The sequence below is a fragment of the Trachymyrmex cornetzi genome, unplaced genomic scaffold (assembly GCF_001594075.2).
Source record: "Trachymyrmex cornetzi isolate Tcor2-1 unplaced genomic scaffold, Tcor1.1 scaffold69, whole genome shotgun sequence".
Classification (NCBI taxonomy): Eukaryota; Metazoa; Arthropoda; class Insecta; order Hymenoptera; family Formicidae; genus Trachymyrmex; species Trachymyrmex cornetzi.
Genome location: NW_017300014.1, coordinates 305,366 through 317,923, shown reverse-complemented (window position 1 = coordinate 317,923; position 12,558 = coordinate 305,366). Strand labels below are relative to the sequence as shown.

The 12,558-nt window shown below is 36.8% G+C and overlaps 1 protein-coding gene across 4 annotated transcripts in view; it reads left to right on the top strand.

The window, feature by feature from the left end:
- Positions 1-12,558, top strand: part of Camta (Calmodulin-binding transcription activator) — a 55,634-nt gene that overhangs the window by 16,881 nt on the left and 26,195 nt on the right. Inside the window, exon 1 of one of the 4 annotated variants that reach the window (XM_018517511.1) lies at positions 8,284-10,142. The exons of the other annotated variants lie outside the window; for them this stretch is intronic. Coding sequence (XP_018373013.1) covers positions 10,070-10,142 — 73 coding nt within the window. The 5' untranslated portion in view covers positions 8,284-10,069. Of the gene's footprint in view, positions 1-8,283; positions 10,143-12,558 lie in introns of those variants that run through there. 4 annotated transcript variants of the gene reach the window in all.

Genomic DNA, 12,558 nt, shown 5'->3' with positions numbered 1-12,558 from the left:
GAGGAAAGATATATCAAACAGGAAAATAAAATATTAAACACATAGAAAAAATTGATAAAACCAATTTTATTTAAAAAATAATAAATAAAAATTTCAATAAATGAAAATAAAAAAATTATTAAATCTAAATTAATTAGAATACAAAATAGGGATTTAACTCGTTTTTTTTAAACTTACTTTTATCGCTTGATTTTATAGGGTTTGTAAAATGTTTAATTTGTAACCAAAGTTCTAAGGGATCTAAGGGCTCTATAACATCTTATTTTCTTTGATTTTTTGATATAGCATCTTTTACATTTCCATTATTCAATTAAATCTTTTGTGAGGAGAAAGGAATTATTAAAATTTTGATCAACTCCATAAGCGTGATTGTGAACGTCTCTGTTATCTGTTCAGCGTCTATTAATGGCTAGCGTTATCAGTGTTGAACGATGTGCTGGAGCGCGGAACGTATTGTTCGCGCTAAGCTGGAATGTCGTTTTCAGAATTCAGCGATCAGAGAGACCCAGTTACTCCTTCCCATACGTTCCCAAATTTACCGTGAGTTAGCTGTTAAACTCGTATCGCCTCTCTTGTGTTACACTCAGACGTATTTCTCTCTGCCACGGGAGTTATTTTTAAAACTGAGTCAAAAATGCGAAAGGGAGGCGGGCCGAAAAATAATAAAGGATACGAATAGGTTAGCGACAAAAAGGAGCACGCCATTAATTGTTATGCGTAATTCCATTCCTTCCCATGGTAACGATTAATCAGATTCCCGATAAAGGGTTGCGTGTATACGTCTTCGGTATTAAAGTAAAGCTTTTAAGACCGTGTGTGACGAAATCACTGCAACACTTCGTAGGTAGGTATGGCCCACTCGCACGATATCATCTTGGCGAACGCAAATTGTTCGTGACAATCTAATTTATTTTGAACTTATTCCTGTGCTACATTTGAATATATGTTCTTACCACCGTTATCGTTGCTAATAAACGAAGATTGATTTATTAGCGATTTAACGAAAAATGGATTTTTAAAGAATAAAAATGTTAATGTTAGAAGATATTTATTTCGTTCGTTTGTACGTCTTTCATGCAGACCTTCTGTAGATGCTATAAAGTTCAAAGCGAAGAATCTCGGTCGTGGCATTTTCGTTGCACCGCGCACGTTCGTAGACTTGCAACAAAAAGATCGACGCGTGCATGAATATGTATGCTCCCTAAACTATTTCGGTTACTTTGGGGCTATTTAGAGGTGCGGTATGTGAGGCCACGAGAAAACGGCCTCAGAGAAAGAGTGAAAGAGAGAGAGAGTGGGGGGGGGGGGGGGGGGGGGGGGGGGGAGAGTGTGCGGCAGTTCAGCTTATAGAGCACATTTAAGAGGAGAGTTTAGATTGTTGGGTCGTGAAGCCCATTTGCTAATATAAATGACGGAGCTAATTGTCGAGATTATATCTTCAACGTACGCAATTAATCTAATCACACGCTATTAATTTGTTTGCGCTAGCTAGCTTGGTGTAGCTTGGTGTACAAACAGCAAGGTGATTTTTAGCAATTATTTAACGCTGTAACAAAATGAAAAATGATATAAATTTTATATAAATGTTTTCTTTATACTTTTATAAATTCTTTTTTATTCTTTTTATAGCACTCACGTGTTTAAAATGTGATTAATAATATAAGTACGAAATTATTAAAATATGTTAAATTGCAGAGATTGATTGTTTTACACAGATTAAACCATTTATTTTTACATGCAATAAAAAGTTTGCGACATCAACGACAGATTGTTGGCAGATTTATTCGCATTCGCGGCTGGGATGTTCAATAACGTTGCACGTCACGTTTTCGAGGTGAAGTATCGTCGCGTGAGAACGAGAGATTTCGGTGGTACCGGTATTTTTTAACTGTATAGAATGACAAATTACATTACTTAAATGTTTGTCGTGTTAGTCACACGTGTAGCAATAACTTTGTTAGAAATATTTTCGCTAATTTGCATAATAAAAAGAAATATTATATACAGAAATTCCCTGATATTGCGGATTAAATGTTTAACTGTGCTTTCTAGAACAATTACACGCTCCAATTTACAAAAAGATTGAAAAAATGTTTTTACAGAATATAAAAATTATCTGTTCAGAATTTCTATGTTGTGAAGGGAAGATATTTTCTACATGTACATAACACGGACAAAAAATGCGAAATCTATATAAGAAATATACTATTGATTTTATTAATTTCATTAATCTATCATTTTGTTCTTAATAAAGATTCTTAATAAAGATTCCTTGTTAGAATAGAGTTATACAACGCTTGAATAGTCACAAATGCTTAAATAATGCAATGTGTTACCTTCCTTCTAGCAGAACATCTTCTAATTGCTTAAGAGATATTGCAGGAAGAGAAATCTGTTTTTCATTCTGTTCTCCCAAGCTACTTGCAATGATTCGATGATATTTAAATCCGACGATTGCGTTGGCCAAGAAAGATATTAAAGTTTTGGAGAACAGATGGAAATTTTGGAAAATAGAATGAGAAGTAAATTTCCTATCTAACATCACTTATGTAAGTGATTGAAAGGTGTTGTACTAAAAGAATAGTATATTTTATTGCGACCATTCAAGTATTGACTGATTCCATTCTAACAATGGAATCTATGTTAAAGGCAAACGGTGGATCAACCTTCTATTTAATAGTGTATTTTCTATGTACTCACATTATTATGTCTTCTGTACATACATGTGATTAGTTTATATAACGTCAATTTTTTTTATGTGACATCAATTTTCATCCAAAAATTATTACTTGCAATTTTTTTTTTTTCTGCCGTCTAAATCATGACAGATGATAAAGAATTATCGCTCCGCCATGTACATTGTCGCTTTACTTCGGCGTATCGTTGTTTTTGCCCGTAGGAACGTCAGTCCCGTTGCCGTTTGCGAAATCCACGGTGTTTTTGTATCACGGCTACTATAAATCAGAGCGAAACAAAATGGGCTATGTGTAACGCTCCGTTTCGACAGTCGAGTCGGATATCACGGAGCCGCGGCAAGGCGCTGGTGAACTCGGCACAGACCCAAAAATTAGTTGGCGAATCGGCTCCAAGAAGCACAATCGTAATTATTTCTGACCATATGTCGGATACAGTTAGAAATCATCTCGCACGTGCGTTCTAGTTCCATTTGCGCGATCCGCGAACGATAGAACGTGTGTAATCGCGAATGATGCATGATAGCTTAATGCGTGTTTACTTTGTCAACAGCCGAACCATCAGCGACGAGTACGCGAAGTTTAACGGTGCGCGACATGGATGTGGCAGTGACTGCGAGAGTTTGCGCGAGATAAACATGTTTTTACGTTGATATAGATTTTGTATATTATTTTTAATAAATTTAGTACAAGCACATCGAGAATATCATTAGTGACATTAATAATATTACATTTAAAAAAAAGACTAGTTTTAATCAAGTCAGTAGATGATACTTGCTAATTTTGGTAAAATAATATTTCAATCAATATCAAATGTCTGGTTAGTGTATAATTAAAATCAATTAAATGCTAATTTTACTGCTCTAGATATTATCTTACTATTATTATATTTGATAATATTTACTAATTGCATCAAATAATTAGTTACTATTATTATTACTTGATTACTATGTACTCTCTCTCTTGTTATGTTTGGTATTATTTATTATTGCACCAATATGCTAAATAAAATATATTTGGCAGCTGTTACTAGACTTCTTTTCAATATATGTATTAAAAAAATATTCTGAGTGTATCAATAAGGTATAAACAAATGCATTTTAAGCATTAATGAGATATTAATTAGAATTCTAATTATCTTAATTTCTGATTATCTCGATATTCTCGACTAGAATGTTTGATAGATTTAAGTATTATATATGTCTGATTTGTATCCCTTAATGATTTGAATCTCTACTAGAATTCCAATTAATGCAATCAAATTTTTTCAATATGTTTAACTATGATGAACATGATTTTAATGACTTGCTAAATGATTGAAAAATTAGGAAATTTGCATGACATAAGAGCTGATAAAGCGAAGTTTTACAAACGCGGCAAAGCTGCGTCATGTCGAAAATGCCCAGTGCATATTGTGTTCTAATGGAGTATTGCCGACCCCGATGTAATACACGCGGAAGCAAATAAATTGGGGATGCCCTCGAGTTTACGACGAGGGTCGAAAAGCCGGGAGGGTACGAGCTTGTTTCATTTCGACGACACGAGATTCGCTCGATTACCAGGCCGCGGATAAATTACGAGTTTAACGCGACAGAAGCCATGTGCGAAGCTATGTGGACTGGAAACGATTCTATAAATCGAAATTCAAACTGCAAATCCTTCATCACCGAAGGATTAACGTACGAAGCAATTTCGTGTAAAAATATTTTCCAGTTTTTTTTATAGGTGAAATAAAGTTTTCATACATAATTATTTCGATATAACATTTAAATCTATTTTATTTTTCGCAGAATTAAAATGTAGGATGGTTTTCAAGTATTTTAAATAATTTTAAAGAGTATTTCTTCACATTGATTCAAAACAAAAATTTTATATGGCCTGATATTCAAAACGACTTACAAGGGAAGAGTTTAGCAAGTCTAAAATAAAAAAATCTTGCATAAATACCGAGTAAATGGATCTAATCACGAAACAGTTTTTTGTAACTGATATTCGATTTTATGGGTGGAAACATTCTCTTGAAGAAAATCGATGCTTACGTTTTTAAGGGAATATTGCTGAAACAACGAGAAAAAAATGTTTTAAATAAAAGTTATGTAATTTTGAAAGTACTTTTATAACTACGTGATTAGATTTTTCATATATGTTAAACTTTTCATATTTTTTAAAGCCGTATATCAGAAGTTATAAAGAATTACTTTGTAATTAGGTCCATTTACTCTACACTTATGCAAAGTTTCAGCTTTTTTAAATTTTATAATTGCTGGATTATAAGTTTTAAAGATACAAGAGGTTAAAGTTGAAGGAAAAATTTCGTTTTTTTAAAAATTCTGAAAACCAACTTGGATTATTTTGATGAAACTTTTATGTCCTTGAAACATATCAAAGTTTCATCAAAATAACTCGAGTTGGTTTTCGAAATTTCTGGGAGAAACAAAATTTGTCCTTCAACTTTGTCACCCTGTATCTGTAAAACTAAACCCTTTCAGACATATGACGTTCTCATGAATTAATATGAGGAATTATTCCTTAAAGTCTCCTAAGATACTTAAGCATCACCTTGTACGATAAAAAACTTTTAAATTAATTAAATGCTTTACATTAAATTGCTTATATTTTTTAAATAAATATAATATTACTTATATCATTAATTTAACATTTTTCGATTGGCAATGCTTGTATCAGAAAAAAATTAGGAAAACTCATTACTCGCACTGAAGTCTCCACGGATACTTCTACGCGTACTCTCGGGTCGCGTTCGCCAATTTAGCGAGGCTCTAAAGTTACGTGCTCGCCATACAGGCGCGCTTAAATCCATATAAATACCTAGGCTCATGAATCTATCCATTAATCAGATTGGCGATAGGGGCTCGACGCCTGAGTGATTTCCACCTCCGCCAACCCCTGGGATGTTTCTTTTTTCTTCCGCGAGCCTCTTCGTAGGAATGCCTCCAGCACGGTTGGCTCCAGAGGTCACTAGAAGGTGGCAGCACTTCCATTAAAATTCGACACGAACCTTTTGCAAGAATCCGATGTGTGCTGTACTACATACACATATGGACAATGGATTATGTATACATATATATATACACACACACATATATGAGTGTATATCATATATATGTGTATCTGTATATATATATATATATATACACGCGCTTAGGTGCCAGTCGTACTGGAACATACGACCCCCGGTGGCACGAGCAAGTGCAGAGATTCATGTGTAGGTGCGAAGTCTGGAAGGACTTGGCCTGCGTTTCGTGGATTGTGAGAGGAATATCGTTTAGTCGCCATCCTGTTCACCCCCTTAGAGCGAAGACTTGAGGGGACGTGAGCGCGAGTGCCAGAGCCAATTTCGATTGTCCGTTGTGGCTCCTGCCGCTCACAATGACGTTCCCAACGTTCCCTAACGAATCTTCGTAATTGCGCAGATTTACTTCCCCGTTCTCTGCTACTTCTCAACCAGTAACCCCAACTTTTTTTAACATTTATTCTGTTAAGGTTTTCTCGACGATAAACAACAGAAACGACTTACCTATCATTTAAACTTATTCCAAAACTTTTCTAAAGTTCCAACGTCAAATCTTGGTAATCGAATTTCAAGTTAAATTTCGTTAAAGTGAAATTGGATTAAAACAATAATAAATTAATGTAGACTGCTGTATGAATAATAAGGAAACAGCCAATATATATTTGAGACTAAATCTTGGTGCTTATATAGTTTATAATATTTTGTATTATATAAGTTCTTTTCTCTCTATACATCTTTTAGTTACATAAACTGCGCACCGTTTACTGTCAGCCTTGAAACGTAATGATCACTGAAGCAGAAATAATAATATCACAATTAAATTGAGTGTCGATTTGATAATAATGCTATTACTTAACATCATAAAATATTGTAAAACAACTTGTTGCAAAGAATGTTATTCCAGGATTCAAATCGGGAATCTATTAATAAAAAAATTGTACGTGTTATATTAGTTTATTTTTTATTTACAAGACAGAAATAGAGACATTGGCTATTCTATGACTTGTTCTCCAATTGTTTTTCAACTGTTCTGTAAGTTTAAAGTAGTTTAAACTGTCCTCGCTATAAAATACCGAATCGATCGTTTTAGTGCACTTCCATGCATTTACGGTTGGGTTTGAAATAATAAATAATCTCACGACTTTCTTGGAAACACGTGTGCATCGCCATTTGGTCGGTCTAAAAAAATCACACGGTTTTCTTTAATGTCGTCAATGGCGAAAGCAGAGAGAATGAAATTTATCTCTGGCGAATTATTCGCGTAACCGCGAAAGAGACTACATCAAGCAAGTTTACGATTTTCGCGAGCCTGCATGCTAACGATGCTCTTCATATGGTTTGTCATGAACCTTATCTATAGAACTGTGCAAAGTTTACACTGTAAAGTAACTTAGCCATAGCTGACATTACACGTTTCAACGTTCACCTACGTAATTTGATCCTCTTGTTTAATGCGTTGCAACTTTAAACTTCTGTGAATTAATCTTACTAAGCTTGATGTTAATCGAAATGTATGAGATAAAAATCTGCAATCTTATTCTGACTAAATTGTAGATTTGAATTAATAATAAATTTACTGATTCCGTTTCATGTTTATTGATCCTATTTATCGTATGAATAATTTTCATCTTTCAACACGTTCCAGTTTGAGCCATGTAAGTCGTTACTTTGCCATTTCCTCCTCCAAATCTAGGCGTATCGCGTTCAAGGTTACGCCCCGCATGCAAATTTGCGATTACTTCGCGCAACTCTCGTCCATCTCTCTCGCGAAACTGCCACAAATTTATCGGCTTCGACGGCAGGGAGGCGCGAGACGTACGGGCGTCGATTTGTCGACGGCGAGAATTATTTGGAATAGCGTGGACTGAATCCGCGGAGAGCCGAAAGATTATCTCGCGAGGACGACCGGTGCAGAATGCGGAACGACATTCGATTTCTGCAACGACAAACGGGGTGGGTGATCCCCGAATGCAATTTTTTTCCACCGTATGTGTTACGCTTCGACATTAATTTGTATCCTCGGTAATCCTTAATTTACAACTTCAATGAGTTTTACGGAAGTAGATAGCCTGCCAGCTGGATAGGTAGCTGCTAGGTAACGAACCATTGGTATAGTTTCGCATAGAAATTGGCACGGTGGTGCATCCACACTACTAAGCGTAAAAGTGGTAAATAGACGTAGGTACATGAGAGAAAGAGAGAGAGAGAGAAAGAGAGATGGGAGATGAGGGGATGGACGGCGGTGCAAGAAGATGGAGGAGGGTGGATGCATGAGGGGTTGGCGAGGGTGAGATTCGACAGACACTGTAGGACAGGGACAGGGCTGGGGGCAGGGTTAAGGGCTGTGGCTGGGGCCGGATAGTCGGACCTGTCCAAGAGAGAAAGAGAGAGAATGATCGCCCTTAGCGGGCGTAGTGGTGACTGGTGGATGCCGGTGGGGCTGGTAGGGGCTGGAGGACTCCGGGACAGTACGTGGAGGGGACTCGCACGGAGAGGGATGAAGAAGAGGGTAGAGAGGAGCGAGCGGAGGGACGGAGGTCGAGAGTCGATCCCCCCGCCGCTCGGGAGCAGACACGCGGGGCCAAAAGACTAATTTGAACTATTTTATTAACAAAAACAAAAACATTACATATTTGTAAATAACACTATTAACAACTATAAACACGAAACAGCAACAACAGCAACAACACATTTCTCCTAAGGACTCTCTTTAAATCTTACCGTACACCCGTAAGACAACCGCCTGTAAAAAGAAAGAAGGAAAGGAAGGAAGACACGCACGAAGTGGAAAATAAAGCGCGCGCGGTCGGATAGAGAAAGAGATAGACAGGAGGAGAGTGAAAGAGAAAGCGGGTGAGAATAGGAGAAGGAAAGAGCGGGACGTACGACGAGGTAACTCCGGTTTTTTTCTAAGATAGTAGATGTGTAATTACAAGCGCGTACACACAAGCAATACACAGTAAAGAAGAAACAAGTTACAAAAGAGTCGAACGATAGAAAAATCATCTATTTTCTCAAGTTATTCCTCAGTCAGATTGGTGCGCGGCGCAGCGGAAGTGAAGAGAACGAGACGAGAGCATAAACGCTGAGAGAGGGAGAAAGAGAGAGAGAGAGAGAGAGGGATTGCAAAAGGGAAGATCGTAAAAGAGAGCACGCGTCGGCTGCTACGGGACGGGATAATCGCATTTTTAGTTCTCTCTGTACTGTGTGACCCTTACATTATTTTGTCCCTCCGATAGGGACGGGTTCAGTGTTGTAACTTAGGATATAAGAAGACTAAAAAGAGCTCCGGAGAGCACAATAAAAAGATAGAGAGAGGAAAAGATAGAAGGAGAGAGAGAGAGAGAGAGAGAGAGAACAAAGATTTGGAATCTGAGATTTCGGAAGAGAGAAGAAGAAAGAACTCAGAAAGAAAAGAATAGTGTGTAATTTGTGACTGGAAACGCATCCACGTCGAGAAACGTTCACAAGAACAAGAAGAATCGCGAGCAGCAATCAACAAGGGACAGAAGGAAAGAACGTTCACGAAAAAGGGTTGGCTTCAAGCGTCGCGTAGAGATACAGTGGAGCTCCAATTTTTTATACTAGAAGAAGAATCTAACAAAAAAGCGTGAAAGAGAGAGCGAAAGCGAGAGCGAGAAAGCGAGAGAGAAAGAGAGGGGGTGAGAGAGAGAGAGAGAGAGAGAGAGAGAGAGAGAAAGCGAGAGAGAGAGAGAGAGAGAGAGACTTGGGAGAATCAGGGAGAGTGCGAAAGGGGAGCGGAGGATCGATCCTGTTCGTGTTTCCGCGTGCACTTCCACGTGTGTCCTTCGATACGAAACTGCAAGAACTTCAATTCCGACCGTTTAAGATCTCTCATTTAGAGGAGAGATCCAAAAGAGACGGGATAGAGCGAAGAGTGACACGTTCGTGACACCGTCGATCGATATCCGGTCTCGAATAACATAATCCGGCCCGCGTGCAAGCTCCTTTGGGGGATATGTCCTGCCGTTCCAGAGGGAGTCGTCGTCATCCGGGAGCGCAACCTTCGCAACGCCGAGGACAACGTCAATCCGAGTGCCGTCCCTGCGTCCTGGACCCCGCGGCTGGTAAACTGTCCTGACGAAAAAAGGACCACCCCCTCAGCTCGTCCCGATCGAAGCAGCGCGATCATCAACGGACAGCAGTCATATCAGATACGCGATCGTCTCCCAAGGACGCGGACCCATCACGAGAAAGGGTCCGTCCAGGGATGCCCGCCAGGGCCCAGCCACGCTCTCGTCTCGCGTACGTTCAAGGACGATGACGATCGGCCAAGACGATCGGTAAGATCCAAGCAGCGCGAGCACGCGCCAGCATCGCGGAGATGGCGGGCTACAATCATTCGAATCCACAGCGTGTCGTCTACCATGCGACCTACCCGACGCCCCTCGCCCCAAGTGAGTTTATCTGCTGTTTATGCACCCCGATGTAGAAAACCCCCACAACATTCGACACGACATTCGACAACATTTGACATGTCACGCGGCATGTGCTGTAGTCTTCCGATATCTTCGATTTATCATGGAGATTGAAATTTATTTGACATCGTTGCTGATTGCGCAGTTGGAGAGAATTTAAAATAATTTTCAATCGTTTCTTCTTTTTACAACGTAGAGGAAGCTGAATTATAATCTGTGGGTTTTTAAGACCTGATTTAAAAAAAATAATTACATATTTTTTTTTTTTTTTTAGAAAACCAGCAGTTAAAAGATATAATTTTTAGAATCAGATTTTTTTAGCTGCTAGTTTTCTTATTCGCTAGAAAACATTAGTTGGTAGTCAAAAAGCACTGTGTAAATCAGGTCTAAGCAACAAGAGAAAAACTTTCTCAAGAACTGAAGAGATTTTCTCGAGAACTGGAGAGATCTCTTGCTGTTTTTCGTTTCTTCTTTACTTGAGAATTATTAAAAGTTTCGTCTATGGTGCGCGCCTTCAAAGAATCTCCTTTTATTTCTGTAAATTATGATTTAAAAAATTGGCGTTGTGAAATTTTGAACTTTGAAGTTTATAAGTAGAACTTCAGTTTCTTCGATTATTTTAAGTCTTTAATTATAATTGAAAGTCATCAAGTTTCTATTATTTTAGCACAAAAGAATACAAAATTAAGATTCCTTTAGTTCAAAATACAATAAATATACAAAATCAAGGCAATAGGAATCTGCGCTGTACTTCGTGCGCTAACAATTGATATATATATAAATATAAAAAATGTTAGGTCGAATAATAAAATTAATAATACATTGTCATTTCTTAAAACTAAGAACGGGACGAATAAAACGTTTTATTCGTCCCGTTCTCTTAGCCTTAAGAGATGTATTATTAATTTTATTATTCGACCTAACATCTTTTATATTTATATATTTATATCAATTGTTAGCGCACGAAGTACAGCGCAGATTCCTATTGCCTTGATTTTGTATATTTTTCTATTATTTTCTATTATTTATTTCTTTGTGGTATAAAATTATGAAAAGTATATGAAATTAATATATGAGATATTTGTTTTGATAATATATAGTGATGATTTTTACGATAAAATTAGATAACATTGCGACGTTATAATGTCCCAGACAAGTAAACTTATTACTTTGCTATTACGAAATCTAGATCATGGTGACTGTATTTAACTGTCATACTTATGATTGTGAAAGTTTAGTTAATGGTGCCTAGTTTCGGTGAGTTTCACGAATCAATGAATATTGCATAGACCATAGACGATTGGCGAACGAAGTGCCATTAAATAAATATTTGATTTCCTCGGATAATTCCTAGCTAACTCGGGTAATTTTCGGCAAATGTTTCGCTAAAGATGGAACTTATTTTGAAATTGCTACAATTTATCAAATTTGCGAAAAAGGTTACAAAGAAACAAACTATTAAATAGATTTACAGTACGCAATATGACACATTTATGCGGATTTTGATTGCAGATAAAGGACTCTACACTAATTATATGAAAAATTGAGTTTTGGAGAAATAAGTTGATTAGTTTTCATATTATATAATGTAGCTTACAATATGGTGAACAAAAAATATCATAGAAAGCTCAATAATAAACAATTTTTTAACTATTTTAACAAGTTGACGTTATTTAATCATCGTTTTGATGTCAAATTGACGTTTTTAATGTCAAATTTAACAAAATGATAAATAACGTTAGCTTGTTTGTTGGAATGGTGTATCAAAAGTGCTCTGTGAGCATAAATTTTACACCTTTGATAATTGAGCTCTGTACCTATAACGACTTTTGTTCGTAACATTATAAGCTACATTACATGTGAAAATTAACTCATTTCACCGGAACCCAATTTTCCATATAATTAGTGGCAAAGTTCTTTGAACGAACCTTCGTGGAAAAAAAAATGCACTTGAACAGTGAACTTATTCCGTTAATTAAAGCGTAACAAGGTTATCATAAATTGCGCGACCATAAAAATTTCCTGATTGCAATCGTGATTTAGATTTATACGTACGTAACACAATTTCTAACGTTTCAGAAAAATTATGGTAAGCCACATTTGCCCTCGTTTCTACCATTATTTCTTGCCAGAACACGATATCTTTTTTTGTTTCATGTTTAGGTATGCGTGTGTATTTGCGAAAGAAAGTTTCTTCTTCCAAAAAGACTGTAACAAAAGTTACAAAATTGTATCAAAATGGATGAATTTCGTTATCTCCGCGGCAACTTTATGGTTACTTTGGTCGTATCGATTCAATTTTACATAATGTATTGCACAAAGTATAGAAAGTGTTTGGTTACAAAGGCATGGGGGATTCATACCATATTTCAGCATTTATATCATAAAGAACGGT